This window comes from Paramormyrops kingsleyae, chromosome 2, assembly GCF_048594095.1.
Source record: "Paramormyrops kingsleyae isolate MSU_618 chromosome 2, PKINGS_0.4, whole genome shotgun sequence".
Taxonomy (NCBI): Eukaryota; Metazoa; Chordata; class Actinopteri; order Osteoglossiformes; family Mormyridae; genus Paramormyrops; species Paramormyrops kingsleyae.
The window spans coordinates 2,101,046-2,125,052 of NC_132798.1; the positions used below are offsets into that span (position 1 = coordinate 2,101,046).

The 24,007-nt window shown below is 42.2% G+C and overlaps 1 protein-coding gene across 3 annotated transcripts in view; it reads left to right on the top strand.

Annotated features, from left to right (window-relative positions):
* Positions 1-260: 260 nt before the first annotated feature.
* Positions 261-24,007, top strand: part of LOC111842693 (G-protein-signaling modulator 1-like) — a 32,394-nt gene continuing 8,647 nt past the window's right edge. The window contains exons 1-10 of one of the 3 annotated variants that reach the window (XM_023809595.2): positions 261-395; positions 11,732-11,953; positions 12,496-12,631; positions 13,005-13,147; positions 14,274-14,397; positions 14,493-14,608; positions 14,803-14,958; positions 15,164-15,272; positions 15,922-16,045; positions 19,722-19,789. In XM_023809595.2, the coding sequence (XP_023665363.1) occupies positions 337-395; positions 11,732-11,953; positions 12,496-12,631; positions 13,005-13,147; positions 14,274-14,397; positions 14,493-14,608; positions 14,803-14,958; positions 15,164-15,272; positions 15,922-16,045; positions 19,722-19,789 (1,257 nt within the window). In that variant the 5' untranslated portion in view covers positions 261-336. The other 2 variants (XM_023809593.2, XM_023809596.2) reach the window with 2 other exon arrangements.

The following is a 24,007-nucleotide window of genomic DNA, read 5'->3' on the forward strand; positions in this document are numbered from 1 at the left end:
AAATGCTGCAAGTGGATATATAAGAATACTGTGAAATAATGTTGATTAGGAATTCAAACAAAAGGCAAAGTATGCAAAAAAAAAAATCTTGTTCAAAATGTTATGGTAATTCGCCACTTGGAAATTAAAATCAAGGGCACTAAACAGGCAGGCTGAGAGCAGAGCCTTTTCCAGCAGAAAATGTTGCATACACCCAGCTCTCTGATGTCACCGGGGGGAGGGGCCACTCTTTATGGTTTATTTGGAGAATACATCACTTCCTCAGCCCTTGCTTTTTGCTTTGCTAGGCGCACGGCTGAGGAGGAGAGCTGCTGGGATTAAGGCAGGATCTGCTTTATGGCTCAGTCTGTTAATGGTGTCGTCCAGGATCTGGCCAGCAAGCGTCTCTATTCAAGGTAAGACCTTGGAGAGGGTGTTGGTGTGGGAGGGTTACAAGTCGTTGAGTTTGGGGAGGGGAGGGACTGAGATGCCGGGTTCCCTGATTCACGCACGGCCTGTGAAGGAGTTTCCCCCTCCAGCAGCTGTCAGTCCTGTCATGTCTGCATGAGCCATATTTGATATTCAGAAGATTTTGATTCTGTTGATCTTAATGTGGAGATTATACTTCATTAAAATCTTCTCTTTCCAGTCACTCAGCTGACGGCTTGATAGTTCAGCTCTTCTTCTCCTGGCACGTGCACAGTGTGGCTGCTCTGTTTCTTCTCAACATTGCGCAAATTGTACACTGGGTGCGCCGAGTCACCTGCCCCCCCCACCCCTGCCTCGTGCCCCAAGGCCGGTTTAGTCATTTTGTGGGGTGACTTCTTTGCAGAGTGCATTACAGCTGCTTGGACATGCCTGTTGCTCCGCGCTCTGCCATGCCCGCAGCATTTCCCACATCCGTCACTGTCTGCATGTGCGAACTTGTGAACTATGTATAGCAGACCAGCAGATAAACAGTCCTGTGTGTCGTTAATTGTTCCCATGGTATATGCCTCTCTCTCAATCCAGTTGGTACTGGCTCTCCAATCTGCATGAAGGGATTGGAAGTTACTTGCTGACTGATGTGTTACGTGGCAGTTTCTGTCATAACAGCATGAGGAAATCACCTTAGTGTGATTGTTCAGGAGGCTTCAGCGGCACCTACTGTAGAACACAGGCTTTCGTTTGGCTTCTTCAGGAAGCCTGTCGCATGGCTCTATGGGCTGAGCGTGTAAACCCCTCAGTCATGTGATCAAGTCCACCCACCTGTGTTCTCATGTGACAGAGTGGTGACTCTGAGGCTAGGGATCTGTGCCAGTTATTGGAAGGTTGCTGGTTTGAATCAAATCAAGCTTGGTGGATGAAGCTGTTGGACAGTCTTGTGGAGCCCTGGTACATTTTCCCTGAGGGGAGGGGGCTGAAGAGGGAGTGTAAGGGGTGAGAAGAGTCATCGGCAATGCTGGTGGCTCTACGGTTGAGGCAGGTGTGGAATATGTCCTTGAGGGAAGGCAGTGGGGCACCAATGATCTTGCTGGCTGCATCCACTATGAATTGCAGGGATTTCCTACAGGATCAATGCACCATCAGGACACCATCAATGCTGTGATTCTATTCCGTTGGGACCTTGATCAAGGCCCTTAATCTGCAATCGCTTCATCCTGAGTATGACGTTAATCTACATCCAGCCCTATAAGGAGGACCTCCAACTTACAGGGAAACTTGGGGGTTGGTGGCAGGATTGACACTCCAGCCACTGGGGAGAAACTCACACTGGTCCATCTGGACTAGTGTGGTGCTGAGGTATCACCTGCCCCATGGCTGCACTCAGGTTCTCATCCCTGAGGTGGTTTGTCATGTGGTGAGTGCAGCAACATGCTGTAATCAGTGCATGATCATTACCTCTCTCACCAAAAACTCACAAAAGATCTTAATTTGATTATCAGTTGTATTCATGGTCACTTTGTTTTCTTGTAAGTATTTAAATGAGGGAGTAGAAAATTCTCATATTACTATCTACTTGTTTTGAAAAACTGTAAGTAGATACAGCTGTATAGCTGCACATTGAACATCCCCCTTGATTAAGTCAATCATCCATCCATTTTCTTTAACTGCTTGTCCTATCCAGAGTCACAAGGGGTCTGGAGCCTCTGGGCGCAAGGCAGGTAACAACCAAGGATGGGGCACCAACACACCACAGGGCACTCACACACCATTCACTCACACACCATTCACTCACACACATTCACTCCTCACACACCATTCACTCACACACCATTCACTCCTCACACACCATTCACTCACACACCATTCAGTCCTCACACACCATTCACTCACACACCATTCACTCACACACCATTCACTCACACACCATTCAGTCCTCAGACACCATTCACTCACACACCATTCACTCACACACCATTCATTCCTCATACACCATTCACTCCTCACACACCATTCACTCACACACCATTCAGTCCTCACACACCATTCACTCACACACCATTCACTCGCACACCATTCACTCCTCACACACCATTCACTCACACATCATTCACTCCTCACACACCATTCACTCCTCACACATCATTCACTCACACACCATTCACTCCTCACACACCATTCACTCCTCACACACCATTCTCTCACAACATTCAGTCCTCAGACACCATTCACTCACACACCATTCACTCACACACCATTCACTCCTCACACACCATTCACTCCTCACACACCATTCAGTCCTCAGACACCATTCACTCCTCACACACCATTCACTCACACACCATTCACTCCTCACACACCATTCAGTCCTCAGACACCATTCACTCACACACCATTCACTCCTCACACACCATTCAGTCCTCAGACACCATTCACTCACACACATTCAGTCCTCAGACACCATTCACTCCTCACACATCATTCACTCCTCACACACCATTCACCGACACACCATTCATTCACACACCATCCACTCAAACACCATTCACTCACACACCATTCACTCCTCACACACTATTCACACCCATACTGTAGGCAATTTGGCAACTCCAATCTACCGTAGTACCACAGCACTCGCCATAACAGCACAGGGAGGACATGCACACACACGGAGCCGTGTCAGAGTCTCAAACCCAGGTCCCAGAGGTGTGAGGCAGCAGTGCGAATCCCTGCACCATTAATTGCAGCAGAGATGTCATATTTCATGTCTTTTTCTTGGTTTTGTCTTTAGTGGAGGAAACCCATGAAACCCCATTTAAATTTTATCATTTTAATGAATTCTTATGTGAATTCTTTAGGTAATTTTTACATTTATAAATAAAATGCTTAAAGTATATCTATCGTTCTCAATGGAATTACTCACAATCTGTAATCAAATTTATTGCTGTCAGTGTTTAATAGTCTTTGCATGTTTACAGTATGATTAATACATTAAACTTGTCCTCTGCTTTAAAGGTTTTTCCAGATGAGAAATATATTGGACAAAAAAGTTGCAGTTGCTAGAATTTTTGAGGGCTTGTATTTTGAAGAAAAAAAATTTTTCTTTGGTAAAAAATGTTTTTTTGCAAAATGTTTGTAAAACCCTCATACAAGCTACACATTCTTATTCTGCAGTGAACGTCAGTTTAATGAGAATTTTGAGGACGGCATGATGTCAGAGAAGATTTATGCATTATTTTTTTCTTTGTGTCATGTAACATTTTTTAAAAAGTATGTTTCAATTATGAATAACTTCTTTTTATTACTAACTTCATGCAAGGCTGTAAATGAACTTTATTGTGTGGGCCAGACCTAATCCGGATGTGTTAGTATTGAAATCGAAGTTTATTCAACCAAAAAGGAAAGCTGACCCATCACGTGGGACCTTAGAACTCGGTTAGTCTCCCTGTCCTGTTTATTTACCCCCCCCCCCCGTCACCTTTCTAGAAGAGTCACACCTAGAAACTGGCCATTTTCATCCGACTGCCTTGGCAGAGTGCCGCAGACTCTCTTCGCAGTGAGACGGAAGACTGGAAATAGAGTTTAGATTCTCTGCCCGAGCCCGAGCCCAGACCCGACCCGACCCGACCCGTGGGCCGGGTCGGGCCGATATTTCCTGCCACTATCTTCGGGCCGGGCCGGGCCGGGCCGGGCCGGGCGGGGCCATGATCAAGCATTTGTGTGTGGTTTTTTTTTTTAAATCATTACTTAATTAGCCTAATTGGGTGGAGAGCTATGCCATAATTATAAATGTAGCTCCCTCCCGTAAGACACGAGCACAAGAGTCCTTTGCATTTAACTGAGCCGACGGTTTATTCGAAAGACAGTGGCTTCGTTATTATCACCATCATGGCAGACGTGAGAACTAAATACAGATACGGAAACACAAAATCAAGCACTTTGACTTACAATATTAGCTAACAAACATTGAAATTCAAATGAAATATAAACATAAATAACAATAAAGACAGCTTAGAGAATTCATATACAGTTAACACGAACCTCAGTTAGCATTTACATTTACATGGCTAAATACAACAAACTTAACTAAAACTTAATTAACACATACCTCGTTGGCTGCTTACGGAAGGATTTAACCTTTTTCTTAACCCTTTACTTAAAGTTCGATGCCGAGCACACAAACTGGTTCCAGCAGCAAGCGAACTGGATAAGTGAAAACATGCTTTTCTTCTAAACGTGTCTCAAAAATCCATTCTGAATAAACAAACAATGCAGTTTACATGCTTCGTCCTTGTTGCATTTTTCATTAAGATAAATCTAAACTAATTTCTGTAGTTCAAACAACTTAGAATTGTAGTTGAGAATGTCTGTTACAATGGCTCACGTATTAAAAAATAGTCGGGTTTAAATCGGGCTCGGGCTCATAATTACAGTTAATGTGTCAGACCGGGTCGGGCTCGGACACAAGGTGCACGGGCTTGGGTAGGGTCGGGTTTAATTTTTTGGGCCCGATCTAAGCTCTAACTGGAAATGCAGAAGGGAAGGAACAAAATGAGAATGAGACAAAAAGAAAGAAAAGACGACTTGCTGCGGAGCAGAAAGAGAGGGAAAAGTTAAATGCGAAATGCAGCAGGGAAGCACAGGGCAGTGAGAGGAGTAAGAGGGCTTTCTGCCCGTTCCCTAGCAACCAGATTCTTCCTGCTTTTAGTAACACTGGTTAAAAGAGAGAGGTCCACTAGTAAAGGTGTTCTTCTCAAGAGGAATCCTGCAGGCTGTCATCCGAAGTCTTCGAGCAGGACTATGGCAGCTAATTATATATCCCATGGAAGTCTGCGAGGGGATCTTGGTTCCCTGCTTTGCTTCTTCTTTCTGAGCAGCCCTTGCAATCAGCGTCCCGCTTGTGCTGTGAGATGTACTGAGTGGCCTTTCCCATGTGGAGCTCGAGAGAGCCGGTGGCTGACTGCAGGCTGTATCAGAAGAAGACCGGCCCTCTGGCCTGTTGCCCAGCGTGTTGTGGATGGCCAGTGACTGGAGGTGCTTCCTTTGATGAAGCTGAGGACAGTACAGATGTATCCTTAAACCACGTGGACTGAAAGTGGACACTTCTAAAGGCAGGGATTTCTAATGACTAATTATGACTATTTATTTATATTTAGCCTGTCTGACCTATTAGCATATTCAAGTCTAAGCCCCCAGCTTCAGGCATGTCACAGTCGTTGGGGGGGGGGGGGGGGGGGGGATATCCATGAATCTAACTTACATATAATTAGACGCCCTCCCCTGAGACGTGAGCTTCCATTGTGTTTCTGTGCTTCAGAAGAATGCATTACTCTGACCCCCAATCCCAAAGCCAGCCCAGGCCAACCACAGGCATGTAATTACAGGATCTGCGAGGCTCTGCCGGGGGGGGGGCGGGGGGCTGGGGGAGGCTTGACTCAGTAGCAGCCCCCCCTTGTATTCAGGCTGATGGGTACAAGTAGCTACTGTCAGCCTGCGTTGGTCAGTCACTGTAAAGGTCCCCTTTTTCATATTAGCGAGCCACTCAGCTTATTACCTGTTCTGAGTCTGATTCTCATAAGAGTAATATTTCCCCTTTCCAATATTGCTGCTATTTCCATCTGAAAACGCCAGAATGGGGACTTTCTACACGTCCCATCTAATCACCAGTTTTCCAGAAAAGATGGTGTGCTGATGAAACGCTGTTGCGTGTGTGTGTGTGTGTGTGTGTGTGTGTTTTTATGGCTGTCACCGTTAGCCTTTAGGAAAATGTACCTAAAGGGGGCGGACTCTGGTTTTCTGTTACATAACAAAATGACATAGCAAATTGTATCAGTAAATGTAAGAGAATTCACAAGTACAACAGTACAACAGTGCTGAAGTTGTCTGTCTGTCTCTCATACATGTAGATGAATATGTCTGTCTCTCATACACGTGGATGAATATGTCTGTCTCTCATACATGTAGATGAATATGTCTGTCTCTCATACACGTAGATGAGTATGTCTGTCTCTCATACACGTAGATGAGTATGTCTGTCTCTCATACACGTGGATGAGTATGTCTGTCTCTCATACACGTAGATGAGTATGTCTGTCTCTCATACACGTAGATGAGTATGTCTGTCTCTCATACACGTAGATGAGTATGTCTGTCTCTCATACACGTAGATGAGTATGTCTGTCTCTCATACATGTAGATGAATATGTCTGTCTCTCATACACGTGGATGAGTATGTCTGTCTCTCATACACGTGGATGAGTATGTCTGTCTCTCATACACGTGGATGAATATGTCTGTCTCTCATACATGTAGATGAATATGTCTGTCTCTCATACACGTGGATGAGTATGTCTGTCTCTCATACACGTGGATGAGTATGTCTGTCTCTCATACACATGGATGAGTATGTCTGTCTCTCATACACGTAGATGAGTATGTCTGTCTCTCATACACGTAGATGAGTATGTCTGTCTCTCATACACGTAGATGAGTATGTCTGTCTCTCATACACGTAGATGAGTATGTCTGTCTCTCATACACGTAGATGAGTATGTCTGTCTCTCATACACATAGATGAGTATGTCTGTCTCTCATACATGTAGATGAGTATGTCTGTCTCTCATACACGTAGATGAGTATGTCTGTCTCTCATACACGTAGATGAGTATGTCTGTCTCTCATACACGTAGATGAGTATGTCTGTCTCTCATACACGTAGATGAGTATGTCTGTCTCTCATACACGTAGATGAGTATGTCTGTCTCTCATACACGTAGATGAGTATGTCTGTCTCTCATACACATAGATGAGTTTGCACTGCCTAACTGAACTGAACTAAGATCATTCGCATTCTGGAAAACTGACAAAAGCAAGACGGCTTTGAGTTCACGGGTGCCTGGTTTTCTTATTATAAAGGTATTTGGTACGAAAATATGAAAATTGCTGGAAACTGTGGTTTACTTACCCTGAAGTTTGCTGGAAAAAAGAATGTCACTGAGTATAAGTTTCCTGTAGAAATCTTTGGAAAGAAAAACACATTATTGAGGATTATTTGGAGCCATTTTGCCCATTTATCTGTTTGGTGGTTTGTTTATTTATTAGTACTATTGTTTTGTTATCATCAGCACTCACATTATAACTACAATTAATGTCAATAATAGTAATAATAATGCTACTTTTGTTATTCTCATTTACACTTATAGATTTATAGCTTATAGATTACGCTTATATATTCATATTGATTCACTATAGTCAAGTTTACAGATTTAAAAGAGTAATATAAATGATCTTTTTTAGTTGTTTTGAAGATCATAAAATATATTAGGAAAATATCCTAAATTATCTTAAATATTTTAAATTATGTTGCTGTTGTGTGCTGTTGTGTGCTGGCATTTTGTACTGTCCTGGTTTTCCCATACACAACAAAAACTCTCATGAGAAAGTTGTGAGGTGATTGATCAAGCTTGTCTTTCTGGTACATATGTATTTCTGCTATATTAAGAAATATTTATCACATTGTAGAGCCCCCTGCTTTCACAGTAGCCTTATTATCTTATCCAAGAACTTTGTCAGGAACAGGTTTTTCAAAGTCTGTTGAAGGATGCTTTATGGATAAGTGTAATTGGGTTGGTGGAGATGATTTCAGTCATTTTCTTTTCCAGATTGTTAGCATGACAGTTATACATAGCATGTTCCAGAGGTGGAAAGTTCAGGTCCAGAAAGTACAAATCCAGACCAAGATTTTGTTTCAGCCGACCAGTTGAGCATGAAGAGTGACATTCACAGAGTCAGTACGTGACTGATCGGTTGAAACTAAATCTTGGTCTGGATTTCTACTTTCTGGATCTGATCGTTCCACCTCTGGGATGTTCAAGTTACGCCGCAATGTCTGTGTTTAGTAAAGAAATAGGCCTCTGAATACTATGCTTGGATTTCTTAAGGAAACTTCAAATGCTGGATATCAAGGATTCAAGGTTCTGCAGAGGTTCTGCACAGTCATAGACAGGATAAGGGCTTGAAGATTTATAAAAGCATCTCAGAGTGTTGCATCAATGCACCAAATTCTGTTTCATAAGCCTACAGTTACACACACATGCATTCATACAGTCGGCACCTGCTGGATTTTTCTGGTCAGATCATATTTGGACCATTGAAAGCTGATACAGATGGTGCATTGTGTTGACTGATTACATCCTAAGAGATACAAAAATGAATCTTCACTTCAAAACTGTCTTATACTGGGACAAAATCCTGCAAAGGTATTCTTTTCATATATGTTTAATCTTTACATATTTATTTTACTTTATATGACATGCAGATGACCGAAGGGACAGGGAGGATAATAATGTTGCTTTTTAAAGTGTGAAAAAATATATCAACATAAAAAAGTTACTATTAAATGAATATATAATTTCCAGAATGTAGAGAGACAGCTTACTGTAGAAAAGCTTTTTGAGCATTTTGCCTAAATTGTTTCTAGGGCAGCATTCAGTTGAAAGCCTGAATTAAGACTAATGGGATTTGCTTTTGTAGCTAATTAAATATACTTGGACCCCGAAGAAGGGACATTGCTGTGTGACTCGTTGGCTTTGGTAGATTAGCTATTACCGCAGTCATTTCAGGCACCTTTTTCGTCTCGCGTCCAATTTAATGTTTGCTGGCATCTGCATGATCGCCAGACGCTCCATAGTAAGCAGCTGCACGGTAAGTCAGTCACCATGTCCGCTGCTACAGCTATAATTCAATTTGTGTATTGGGGTCAGGAGAGTAGAAGATTAGCGAGCCGGTTTATGTGTGACATGTCCCTCCGTAGAGCCCCGCAAGCTGGGGAATTAAAGCCACTCTAATTCAGCAGGGTTGGTGTCTTATGTACCAAACAGAATTCATTCTCCAGCCATTCTGTCCCAGAAGTAGCTCCCTTAAGAACCAAGGTATCATCTACACTGCTGGCCCACAGAAGGGCGTATCCTCTCTTAAACTTCTTCAGTAACTCAGGAAATGGGTTTGGGATAATCTGGAGTCGAGTAAGTGGATACAACAGCCTTGCTATTTGAATTGGCCGGCGGGGATTCTTCAAGCCATATAAATCGTGGACTTGCTTTTTAAGGTGCAGACGTTGTCAGATGGATCAGAACAAGGGTCCTTTAAACATGTTTGTGTAATTTGCCATTGTGGTTACTTTCTGGAGCTTGCAATTTGGGAAGGAAGTTTGTATTTACCAGAGACTTGGAATCGCAGAAGAGATCATCTGCCAAAGTCAATATTCACGGCTCTCTCTGATTTGCCTGTGCACCCTGCGGACCCCATTCTCTCTCAGATTCCAGCCACCATGGCATTTCACGGGTTTTTTTGGACATGCCTCCTTTCTGTTTGCGCTCTTTTTTGAGACCATGGGGTCTGTGATGCCCCCTGACTCTTGCCCCCTCAGTGGGGCAGAAAAGGCTCTGTGCAGGCTGGCTCATAGTGGTCCTAGACCTCAGCCCTTGCTGCGCCCCCTCCAACTGGAACTCAGCTTATATGTGCAGAAGACCCTCACCAAGCAGAAAAAGAGGTACAGTCTCAGTTAGGCTGGGTGCAGCTTGGCTCCTATTGGATGGTCCAGGTCTGTGTCATATCAGTTGACGATGCGTTGAATTTAAATTAGCAATCTGAGAAGAATATATAAAGTGAAACCATTTACATTTGGGTGACATTTAAGAATCACAGTAGATTTTCAATGAAAACAATGATTGTTTTGATTTGTTTGACCTTGTGAGATAACATTTCTGAGATATCTGAATGTTTCAACACATAATACAACTGACAGCTATTTTGGCAGGAAAGTTTAGTTCGGGGTTTAGTTTGGTTTGGCAGTGCTGTGTGGCTCAGTGAGCTAAACCTCTCTGACTCTGATCAGAAAGTCATTGGTTTGAGTCCAGCCTTGACAAAATAGCCGCAAGTCTATTGGATTGTGAGGCAGGGCCCCTAACCCCCAGCTCCCTGTCCCTTCGCTGTGACCCCCAAGTTTGTTCTCACCAATATGAAGAGCAAGATGAGGCGAAGAGAATTTCTCCACAGGGGTTAATTATGTATCACTATTCTGTTCCATGCTCCCTTTTTATACCAGTGCCATATATTTGTTGTTCAAATGGTGCTCAGTATTGGCCATATGATACTTGGTGAGTTCTTCAGGTGATGCTCTATGTATTTCTCATTTGTACAACATAATTTAAAACACTGACCCAGGTTGTAACTGTTGATATTCAGCAAAACTAAAAAGAGAAAAATTGATAATTGGGTCAAACTTGGAAGTGAAATAAAGATTTTGAGTGCTGGGAAAGCTGCAGTCACAAGTGATTAAGTCTGAGTTTCAGCTTCAGGTATTTAATGTTGTATCTGTTTTACGATCACTGATTAAGCTATCATCCAACTGTACTGTTGCCATGGAGACATGGGCAACAAGAGGCAGGATAAGCGAGGGTCTGGATGGCAAAATCAGCAATATTTTATATTGTGACTGCAGCATGTTAACATCAATAGGAGCAGAGCCTTTTGCAGTCAGCTTTCCAGAGTCTTTCCTCATAGAGAAACCGCACCATAAGAAATTCCTGTTCAACAGGCCTGAACATGGCAATGGAGCACGCAGTTCACCAAGGCTGTTGTGACTAACACATTTGACATAAGCAAAACCTGTTTTGCAGCAGGAAAGTCAGGAAAGTCATGAAACAAACAGTCGTTTACATTCGACAGTTTCTCCTCTTGAACAATGCAGCTGTAACTTATTATACACAAAGGTAGGTCATAAAAAATTATTAAAATAAGTGTTTAGACTAACGGGACTCCTGGATTTCAAGTCACATGTTTAAATCTCTGTATTTTTACTTAAGGTTATGAGTTGGAGGGTAATCATTTGCCAAGAATAAAGGAGAAGGACTCGTAGCCCAATTGTACGTGTCAGGCCATGCCTGTGGGTTTAGTGTGGATTTTGGGGGTGTAAGTGTGACTGTGATTGCTGCTTCATGTCTGTTCTGTGCTCGCAATACGACTGAACATCACCTCGAACTGGAGGAGAGAAAGCATGTTCTCTTCAGCTGCCTGTAAACCAGGGGCGGGGAACCTGTTCCATGGAGGGCTGGTGTGGGAGCAGGTTTTTGGGATGACCTCTCAATCAGCCAATAATAGTGGGTCCCCAGGACTGGAGTTGAGAACCACTGTTTTATTATTCTCTGATTGGAGGTCATCACAAAAACCCGCCCCCACAGTGGCTCTCCATGGATCAGGTTCCCCAACCCGGCTGTAAACGCTGTAACATTGTACATCCCCATATCTCTTCCTGTCCTTCCCCACCCAGGATGGAAGCCTCCTCCCTGGAGTTGGCCTTGGAGGGGGAGCGACTCTGCAAAGCTGGGAACTACAAGGAAGGAGCATCTTTCTTTGAGGCTGCCGTCAGGGTGGGCACGGAAGACCTGAAAACCCTCAGCGCCATCTACAGCCAGCTGGGCAATGCCTACTTTTATCTTAAGGAGTACAGCAAGGCAATGGAGTACCACAAACACGATCTCATGCTCGCCAGGTAAGCGATGGAGTACCACAAACACGATCTCATGCTCGCCAGGTAAGCGATGGAGTACCACAAACACGATCTCATGCTTGCCAGGTAACGGATTTGAACTGCTGTTCTCAATCATCCATATACTCTAAAGAAGTCAGACAAAAGCAGTTTTGAGATCGGTGGCTTGCTGCTTGAACAAAGGCATCGTTACCTGGTACCTCCCACTGCTGCTCTAACAAGACTCTGCTTGTTTTTTATCTTGATAATGTGACTATGACTTATTTAACTTCAAGGTTCTCCACTAATTCCTGTATATTGTGAAATGTATTCTGGGGGAGTAATTGTGCAGTAATTGTGATTTTTTTAAAAAATAGTAGTACTACTAGTAGTAGTGATACTAAACATAATACCAAGTAAACAAAAATGCAAATAAATAAGTAAACAAATGAATGATTTCACAGCCTTTAAGTAAACTTTACTCTTTTTGAGAATAAACAGCATGTATGCTGAAGATTTTACTGCCTGTTTGGAGGTTTTGGACTGAATGACTCATTTCGTTACAGGACCATAGGCGACCGAATAGGGGAGGGAAAAGCCAGCAGCAACCTTGGGAATACGCTGAAGGTCCTGCAGCGCTTCGACGAGGCGGTGGTCTGCTGCCAGCGGCACCTAGACATCGCCCGCGAGCAGAGGGACAAGGTGCGGGCAAGACACAGACGGCCATGTATATATAAGAGGAACATAGGGAAGTATAGAAATGAGGTTCCTCCAAATGTATTAACCGGCTATATGTAGGCTTGTGTCATGGATCAATGTCGAAATGACACAACTAAGAACACACAGTGCTAACACCTATGTTTACATCACATTTACATACATTTATTCACTTATCAGGTGTTTCTATCCAAGACCAGGGTAATTTATCTTATAAGTGCTGGACTGTTGAGGGAAGAAGAACTAAAGGAAAACTACTGAGAAACTGCACATTAGCAATCAGAAATAGGTTCGTCATTTAGCAGCGACTCTCAGCTAGCAGCTAAAGGCTGACTGTGTTCTCTGTTGTTGGAAGCAGGTCGGAGAAGCAAGAGCCCTGTACAATATAGGCAATGTGCTTCACACCAAGGGCAAGCAGAAACTGTGGGGCTGCCCCCAAGATCCCGGAGACATCCCCCCTGATGTGAGGGACACGCTGCAGAGGGCCACGCAATTCTACGAGTGAGTCTGCCAAACACACGGCCCAGCTGACGTACTGACACGTGGCAACACGGGCTGACGGGCACATGAGAGCAGTCCATTATGCATGGTATATGCTGTAGCTCGCAGAGTTCTGTACAGTGGTAGAAACCAGCATCATCTTCAGACTAAATTGCCCCTCCCAATTTCAACAGTAGATGGCACTATAAGTATGAAAATTCAGCAATGGACTAAATTTTGTCTCCAGACCCCTGTGCAAGACATTCAAATCTACTGATTGTTCAGTTTGTAGCTGTAATAATAATGCTAGTTTAACAGTGTAACACTACTGGTTGGTTTATCTCTGTATTGGATCTCAGAGATGTTCCTCTTTTAACAGACACTGGTATCTGTGAGAGTTAACTTTGGGTGTCTCTGGGTTCATGCCATGCTGGTGCAGCCCATGAGCCTTGTGACCCCCCACCCCCACACTGTGGTTACTTCACATTACCTCCCCCTAACAAGCAGGCACTCAGTCACAGTTCAGCCAGCATGTACATGAGGTGTGAGATCCTGAAGAAAATGACTGATGGACGAAAGGAAAAACAAACTGTGATTTAAAATTCCCTTAAGTCTTAAAAATGGAAAATATTTTTTAAGTATATTTTTTAATTCATGTTGGCTAAGCTGTTAGATGTCATGATCAGAGTTATTTCCTGGAATAAACCATTTTTTTAGATAGGGGTTAAACTTATTTTGTTGTCATGGGTATGAGAGTAAAAGGCGGGTGTGTGAGAGTAAAAGGCGGGTGTGTGAGAGTAAAAGGCGGGTGTGTGAGAGTAAAAGGCGGGTATTTGAGAGTAAAAGGCGGGTGTGTGAGAGTAAACGGCGGGTGTGTGAGAGTAAAAGGCGGGTATTTGAGAGTAAAAGGCGGGTGTGTGAGAGTAAAAGGCGGGTGTGTGAGAGTAAAAGGCGGGTGTGTGAGAGTAAAAGGCGGGTGTGTGAGAGTAAAAGGCGGGTATGTGAGAGTAAAAGGCGGGTGTGTGAGAGTAAAAGGCGGGTGTGTGAGAGTAAAAGGCGGGTGTGTGACTTCATGTTGCTGCCACTGTCAGCGTCGCCGTCACTTTCCTTACCACCGTGTCACTAACTCTTCCTGTCACATTTTCAGGATGAATCTGTCACTAATCAGTGAGCTGGGAGACAGGGCTGCCCAGGGAAGAGCTTTCGGAAACCTCGGCAACACCCATTACCTGTTGGGGAACTTTGTGGAAGCCATCAAATTCCACAGAAAGGTGACGATCGACTGGCTTTAAAGCGCCCAAAGTCATGTGATAAGTAAATCCTGTGGGGCAGAATGACATCATGTGCCTGTTTGCCGCCCTGGCAGCGCCTCTCTATTGCCAAGGAATTTGGTGACAAAGCAGCAGAGCGGAGAGCTTATAGTAACCTAGGCAACGCTCACATTTTCCTGGGACAGTTCAATGCAGCCGCAGAGTATTACAGGTAAGGGCTGGATGTGGCCCATGTGTTCTGTGTGTGTAGCAAAAAGATGGAAAACATGCCAGCATTATTAGTGATAGTTAAGATAGGTGTTATTTCTCTTGCCTTATAATGTAAGCAAAAAATTAAACAACACAGCAGATATTGGGAGTGATGTCTAATCACCTGTCTGCTCTGTGAATCCCGAACTCTTACAGGAAGACCCTGCAGCTCTCCCACCAGCTCAAGGACCAGGTGATGGAAGCGCAGGCCTGTTACAGCCTGGGTAACACTTACACTCTCCTGCAGGAATACATCCGTGCCATCGAGTTCCATCTTAAGCACCTGGTAATAGCCCAGCAGCTCTCAGACAGGTCTGTGTCATTCCTGATGGGCGTGGCCACACTGCACCACTTCCTGTTTCTCTCGCCAAGTCCCCTTTCCTTACTCGTATCCTCCGTGGCTGATGTTACATTACAGATCTTCCTTCCCCTTTTCACTGAAGCAGCTGTTGTTCCAGCTCAGCTGGGATCTCCATCCCTGGTGAGAAAATGCTGAGGGCGTGTCCTCTGTTTGCAGGGTCGGCGAGGGCCGGGCCTGCTGGAGCCTGGGGAACGCCTACGTGTCCCAAGGGAAGCACCAGCAGGCACTGCACTATGCTCAGAAGCACCTGGAGATCTCCACAGAGGTATAGCAGTTCACCATATTGACATTCATTCCATCATGTTACTTATTTGTGGCTGTAATCGTTATTTCTTTCACTTTTCCTGGCCTGGAACCTCTTTGTATGCACACCCCAGACTCATGTGCTTCACTGATTCAGTGACTTGCCCTAAGCCCTAAGTCAGCTTGCCATCTTTCTAGTCAGATGTAATCATTGTCAAGGCAAAGTCACATCATGGTCCACGTAATGTCTCTTTCCTCTCCCTTCATTCCTCCTCTCCTCCTTGCTAAGGATTAGCTATAAATGCAAGGCTATGTGTCTCATTCAGTGGAGTTGAACCCACTTTGATCACTGGAATCCCAGTTTAGTTCTGGGGCTCACAGCACAACTGCTCATCTGCATTTGGCTTCAGGGTTACAAGCAGCCGCTGCTGTATAGTGACATGGGGGAGGACTGTTTGCAGACCTGCATACAATTATAATACAGTTTTAAAAATATTTTAATGTGCGATGTAGATGGAACAGAGATAAGGTCATGCTAACTCAAGGGGAATGATATTCTGATTATGGAGCTTTTTCTAAGTCGGGGCTTTTAAGTTCCTAAATCAAATCTGTTCCGCATCGACCCATGAGTGTGAAACGGCTCATCCGGGGATCCCCCTGCCTCTCTACAGATCGGCGACCGCAATGGAGAACTCACAGCCCGCATGAATGTGGAGCAGCTAATGTTAGCACTGGGCATGAGCAAAGTGGACCTGTCACGCTCTGGATCTTTGCAGTTTGAAGCACAAGAACAAGGTAGGATCACATGCCTAAAATTAGTGTCATATAGCTTATTCACAAATGCACAGCATTGAGTGCTTGGTTTTTCATGTGCATAAAATCTTTAAATGAAGTGATTTTTAGTATTTTCACCTAATTTTACTTCTTCTAATTTTACTTTTTACTTCTAATTTCACTCCATTTATTTTCATTCATGTTTAATTAGACCAATATAAAACATTTAGTTACAGTATTTAAATAACTATTAGAAAGTGTCTAAAGATTTGGCTGTATTAACTTTTCAACAGCTACGTATCAAACACACAGCCTGTTTTGTTTGCTCATCTTGTAACTATGGCAACAGCTTCCCAGCCACTCAAGCGCAGGGTCTCTGTCTGTAGGGTCATGGATCCAGCTACATGTAAGACCTTGACGTCACATCACACTAACAGGGCTGTGTACCATCCGAATGTAAGGCACACTCAACACTAAGGCAGTCCCCTATTATAAGTCCATAGGTGTTCTTACAGGATCGCCCAGTTACACTAAGGCAGTCCCCTATTATAAGTCCATAGGTGTTCTTACAGGATCGCCCAGTTACACTAAGGCAATCCCCTATTATAAGTCCATAGGTGTTCTTACAGGATCGCCCAGTTAATCTGTATCTGTTTAAAAGATCAATTAGAAAGTTCTGCAGTTGCACCATAAATTGATCTCTCTCTCTATACATGTTTTTTAAACCTGCAAATAATTCAAATGATCCAGTTCCTGTGTTTAGTTCCTTCTGTGCCATTATCAGCTTTATCTCTGTCTGGCTCTGTTTGTATGATGGCATGTGCTTGGATGGACTGGGTACTAGGTCCATAGCCGCGCTATCACTCTAAGGGCTGCTATAACCCATCAAATGCCGCTATAACCAAGATTTTGCAGGGACTAGCAAACTAAACCCATGCAGTGCTGTGCAACCAAGGACCGCCACCATTCCCATGCAATAGTGGTACCTGTGGAAAAGATCCATACATCTGTCATAAAATGGTTCCACTTGGAACTGTTTGTATTTGAAATTTCCAGCTGTTGAATTGATCACATTTCCCTCAAACACATCTTTGAGTCATAATACAGGGCACGAGGATGTGGAATATACTCTACACCCAACATTATACTGTTGGCCTATAAAAGTTGATATACGTAATGGCTAAAGTAAAACCAAACCATCTATAGATTACTTCTACTGAAATTAGAACCTTCTTGTATCCTTTGAGGATTGTGCTATTTTTTCCCTATGGTGGAGCAGGTAATTTATGGGAAAACTTTTAACTACTAGCTGTCTTCAGGACTTAATATCTGAGGAATCAGTGGTTAATTAATAAGGGATAATAATGGTGTTCTACTTGACAGGCCATTCCACTTACTGCTGACCAGAGGGAAGAGAGAAAAGTTTGGTTGTCACCTAGATGTCCTTGGATTAAGTGGATTATTAATTTTAAAACACATTTTAGATTTCAAATGTTAGATGTCTGATGAAGCACCATTTGTTGTCAGTTGACCACAGATCTCAATAAATTGTAACAGTAATAATACTGTATATTACCATTGGCCTTCATTGAAAGCTGAGGTGTGGATGGTGATATTGGATAAACCATAAATGTTCATCTTTTTCTTGGTTTATAGTTTTTGGGTAAGGCAACCACATATATCTTAAAACAATATTAATTTAACTGCAAAATCTCTGTCCAAAGTGGTAATTCTGTGTCTGTAAGCTACATCTGATTTTGAGAAAAAGCAGTTTGCACACAGCTGTTATATAAAGGTCACTCCAGGCTATATATATTTATTTATTGAGCGTGTAACTGAGGGACAGCCTGGTTTTTACGAAATTAGAGACCAGTGTGCAAATTTGGGGGGTCTTTTGTTAGCCAGCTGTGTGTCACATGCTCTCAAGCTTTGTCATTGTACCAACATACTCCAGGGCTTTTGAAGTGGGCCTTGGGTCTGGTGAGAGTTCTTTTCTGACAAATTGAATATATTACACTTTTTCTATAATAGTGCAGTGAGAGTAAGCTTTGTTTGAAGATGGGTACATTTGTTTGGAACCCACCTACTAAACTATCCATGTCATTTGGTTGAGTTTGTGATTCCCATTAGGAGATCATATGTGGCAAATGTAGATAAAGATTGAGGGGCAGTCTTAGTGGTCTTAGTGGTCTTTTTTGGTTTTGCCGAAAAGCAGTTTAGAGTGGTTTGAACAACTGCTTAGGAATTGATTAAAAATCTCCTCTCTGGAATCTTAAAACCTCAATAAATATGTTTTTCCTGTAAATACTGGAACATATAAAAGACACAAAATATAGCATACCCTTTTTGGTTCTATGATTCTACAGCTGAATTTGATGCATAATTACATTTCCCAAAATTAAACACTTTATCTACCCTCGGTGATCTTAATATGACACGGGTTTGACGATATATAGGTTCTTAACCAGTAGGTGGTGTATAATTGCTGAACACAATGTTATATTTGTTGTAAAGGGTAACTTTAGTGGAAATTTAGTGGGCCTTTGAAAATATTACACAGCGATCTGGTTAAACTAGAAGAGTGACTATATACCACTGCTGCCCACTGACATTTGTTCAGTGGAAGGCCTGCTGGCTTTCACCTAATAGAAAAGGCTGGCCTTTCTACAGTAGCTCACTATGTATAATCCGCACCTTGGTGTAGAATCATTTTTACTATATATCTACAGTCTATGCAGGAGTAAGTTGCTGTGAGGTTAGAATGAGTGCTTAGATAAAACTTAGATATCTTAGATAAAACTCCTAAAAGAAGATAATTGTAATAGGTCTACAATGAATACTGTTATTCTGTTCACATGTCTCCTGTCAGTCAGTGATATACACGTCACAGACTATTATGTCATTTCGGAAAAGCTATTCAACGTAAAAGATTCTGATTAATGAACAATGAATATTTTAATGCAAAAAACTCTCTTTATACTTGCTGTTATTTCATATAATCTCAATGCAGAGCAGATTATTTCTGTACCAATTTTTTCATTTATTTCTGCTATAGTACAGTCTTGACACCCCACTAACCTGTATTAAACCATAATATAAACCCTTGCAAGATCTCTGTATGAGAGAGAGAGTGTGATCTGGATTCAGCAAGTGTGCTGTCCTTTCGTCCATGAAAAGGTGTCTCTGAGAGAGCACTCTGAGAATGACTGACACTGTGATAACGTTCCTGCATTAGTAATGTGTTCACTGTGTGTTCATGTCCTTCATTTGTTCTCACGATAAGATAAGATAGGATACGTCACGATAAGTTACGATAAGACAAGACTTTATTTTTCCTGACAGAAATAGTAATGGTAAGACATAACTCTTACTGTGCTTAAAAATATCCAAATAAAGAACACAAGAAACACAAAAAAACACCAAATAAAAAGAGACCCAGTACAATACTGTAAGTGTAAAACATTGCTAGTAAAATGTAAGTATAAAGAAAAGGATACAAAGATGAGATATATAAAGTGAAAGTGTGCATGTGGAAAGGATGTGAAAGGGTACCATATAATGTGCAAAAAGTAGTTATTGGACTTGTTGGTACTGTCATATCACAGGAAAGGTAAAGAGGAACCCAGAGTAATACAGCACTGAGGCTGCCTGTAAGTCCGTAAATCTGATGTGTCGTCTGCTTGGATCTGTCCTGCAGGTGCTAGACCGAAATTCAACAAAAGCAGCAAGAAGAACATCGAATTGTGGAAGTGCTCTTCAGAAAAGGTGAGAGATTTGTACCCATGTTTAGCAGTAACAAAAGTAAGAAAGTGGTATTCCTACTGTAGGTGGTACATCTAAATGTCATGCAATTTCCAGTTCCACATATACATCAGGAAATATTCAGATAATTGGAGTGAGTTAGGATTTGAGTATTGCCTTTCCAGTCATCCAAATACTCACTCCATACCGTTATATGATCCATATAAGGTATATGGAAATAAAATAAACAAAATAAATAAACCTCAAAGGTGATACACTCTGGATGGATGGATACTTCATCACTTTCATTGATAACAAGTTTATGCTTTTAACCTTTGGGCTGGATTTTGAATGTGATTGGTTACCTCTGAATACTGAATACAGAAGAGTACACTGAATACAGTCCCCATTATTAAATTGTTAGACATTTTTCCATCTTTGGAAACTAAATCTGTAGTTTCTGTAAGGGCCAGTAGACATCCTTTATCCACTCCTGCACCTGAACAGAGCATATTTAGTTCATAACAGGTATACAATGACTTTGTTGAAATTTACTTTAGGTGGGAGGCTCCACGGCTCAATGGGTAGCACTGTCGCCTCACATTCTGTAGTTTGCTTGTTTGCCAAATCTTCTGGGTGCTCTGGTTTCCTCCCACAGTCCAAAGACATGCAATTAAGCTATTTTGTGTCTCTAAATTGCCCATTGAGTGTGACTGTGTGTTTCTGTGCCCTGAGATGAACAGGAATACCCTCCGGGGTGCTGCCTGAGATAGGAACCATACCTCTGCGATCCTGACCAGGATAAGTGTTTAGAAAATGGATGATGCTTTAGATGGAGTCAATCTAACCAAATTTTCCAACCATCCTTAGTGGTATCTGGGGTCCTGAATATATTGGTTCCCTATGACCTCCAATGGAGGGGGAGGTGTGGCAGAAATGGAGGATCTGTACAAGATACATTAAAAAACTGGCTTTAGCAGGGACACATGGAAATTTGGTCATATCTGAAACATAAGCACTAACTGTAAAGAAGAGAAAATTGTGTTAATGCATTTTGTTATCATAAAAAGGACCAAGATTTTGGAGTGGAAGGCGAAGTGTGATGTCCCAAGTTGACAGTCCTCCCAACAGTGGAGAGGGACAACACTGATAGCCTGTGAATTTCTTCTGGCACCCAACAGGCTTCAGACCTTACACATGGGCTGACTCGGGGACCATTCTGCCAGAACCACACATCCACTTCCAGAAGGTTTCTGGTCTCCACTTGAATCCACTAGTGTGGTAAGAGACATGGAGACAGAACTGAGAGACAACCAAACTGTTTGTGGGAGACAGGATAGATACCATCACTCAGGTGTTTGCAAATGGTCCCTGCCTTTAGGAGTGCTAAGTTTTGCACAATGTAAATAGATGATGCTGAAGGTATCACAAGTGGTCCTCTTAAGACAAGGTTGCTCAATCCAGCTGCATATGTTCAGGACTAGAGGAGGATGAGGTTGAAGGAACTAGGATGTGGGAATCAGCAGGGGATCCATAAGGGAACATGGTGCTGATTCTCTGTTACTCTCAAAGAAGATTGTCAGTGGAGATGGACATCTAGATAAATAGGTCCAAACCAGAGCCTCTGTCTGAAAGACCAGTTCAGACTAGAGTCAAAACACTACCTCACTGCAAGTGTAGGGACTTCAAGGGGTGTACTTGGGCACAGAATGATTTATTTGATGAATGTCCTATAGTAGATCTCCAGTGTTCCTCCCACCAACAGGATGATCGGACACTGAATGGAACATTATGAGAAATCAACTATTAATTCAAAACGGGCTTATTTTGACTCCATAGCTCTCAACAGAGGAGTGAAAAAACGTATCTTGTGGGCCTCAGATTCAAGGTAAAGTTGAGTAAGCAAGTAAATTTTATATAGCAATTTTCAGACACTGGTCAGAAAGTGCTTTACAATAGAAAGAACAAATAAGGTATGAACACATTATAGTGAATGAACATCATTCTATGATATGAAAGGACTGGTAACTTGCATTCAAGTTCACTAGTTTATCATCATACAAAGAATTATGTTTTAATTTATCTATGTAAAATAATCATCCATGTGTCATAAATGGAACAGCTCATCACCCGGGGTACCAGCACAACATCACAACACGACATGGAAACAGAGTTCCTGTTCCTGTTCCTGTAGAGCAGTGTTTCCCAGCCTGGTTCTCAAGGACCCACAAACAGTCCATGTTTTTTGGAAACAAAAACGTGAACCGTCTGCTATAGAGACAATGATTTAAACTGGGGGACTCTGGAACTGAACCTTGTCATTCAAACACACCCCTTGCCTGTTCTTCTTTCTCCAGTAATGTGTGGGACAAAACTAATGGGACTGGGTTCTGGACACTTTGAGCTGGATTATTGAAGCAGAGGACTGAAGTAGGAACGGTCAAGGTCTTTTATTAGGACTAGAGGATGAAGTTTGGATTGGTTTAAGTTTAACACCCCCTTTAACACCCCCTTTGAGGGTTTGGGCTGCAGGGTGTGGTAACAATGGCGATACTTTGATTTTTGTCTCTGGGCTTTTTTATGTGGTTGAGTGGTTCTGCTTTTCCTCCTGTGGCTTGCAGCCCCCAATTTCTCTCTCTCTCTCTCTCTCCCTCTCTCTCTCTCCCTCTCTCTCTCTCCCTCTCCCTCTCTCTCGCCTCCCTCCCTATGTCTCCCTTGGTTCAGAAATGGGATCTTGATAGACAAACCCCTCAGTCTGTAATGAGACATTTTCCCACAGTGGGAACCTGGGCAACAGCTAGGAAAGAGGTGCAGAGGCTGAAGGAACCAAAGGAGGTGCCCACTGTCAGCTGCTGTGCTGGTCAGTCTTCTTACATGAGACTGTTTTGCTTTTTATCACATGTGTGTCAGATATTTGTTTTTAATCTGAGGCTGTAATTGTGAAGAAAATGAGGAAATATTAATTGAATTAAATTTTATGGGCAAGAATTGTTTTCTGCTAGATGTATGCGTGACTTGTTATTTTAAGGTTATGTTGGTTCTTTATTATACTTTGATTTAATTATTTGCATGTGTTCTCTGTGTTATTTGACATTTCATTACTGTTGCTTACCTATTCTTCTTTGCATTTATTCTCTGGGCATACAGTACTTTAAAGACATATATGAGTGATTCCACCTATAGACTGTTAATTATAATTATAGCTTTCAGAGAAAAATGTTATGCAAGCTGAATAGTTGGCAGCTGTTTAGGGGCTTTCTGTCCTTGAAAAAACACAGATTTATCATTCATTTAAATATAAAATACAAATGAATGACATTTGGAGGACAGACTTAATTATCATTGTGTATTGTACACCAACATTTTGCATCTACTGTAGTGTATGAACAGGACAATGTGCTAAGAAAAGTGGCTATCGTTAGTATTGCATTGATTTCCTGCACTTCCTGTAATAGTATCTGTCACAATCTCTTGGGATATCTATTAGCCTGGGTTCTTGTTTCATGGCTGGGGTGATACAATAAGTCTTTGACTGAAAAAACCTGTTACGCTCTAAAGGTGTATCTTAGAGTATGGGAGCATAATTTAATTCTGCTGTAGAGAGGATATATGCTTCTTCATCTTTCTTATAGGAATAATGATTCTTGGCATGTTTGATTGCACTTAAATTGGATTGTTGCAAACCAGGTCTTAGTTGTTCTGTATTATGCTTAGCAAATATTGAAACGTTTTGTATGAAAAATGTGCTTTTAATTACTTCTGTGGTACCATTTTATGTTTTTTTTCCCCCTGGTTTGTCTTATAAAGACAGCGATATGTATGGTCTACTGTAATTTTTTTGGTTATTAATATAACCTGCCCTTAATAATGCCTTATATATGACATATGCATGATTTTAAGTAAATAGGATTTAGGATTTAAATAAATTGGAAGTGTATCAATCATCATATTCTTATGAGAAATAAAAAGATTACGGAAAGATTGTTAGGGAATGAGTTTTGCACAGACCAGAATGCTTGGACTAGAAATGTCACTACAAATTTACGAATCCCTATCCTAGCTCTGAATGTTTTATTTATTTAAAATAAAGATATTTAGCACTGATATAACTGCCAAATGACTTTAAGGATTTGCAAACTAGCCTCCATGGAGCCTGTTTGCTAAATTTGACAATGAACCGAAGCCAGATGTCCGGCTTGCCACCGTGCCCGAAGGTTTCATGCATCAGAATGATCTGTTCTG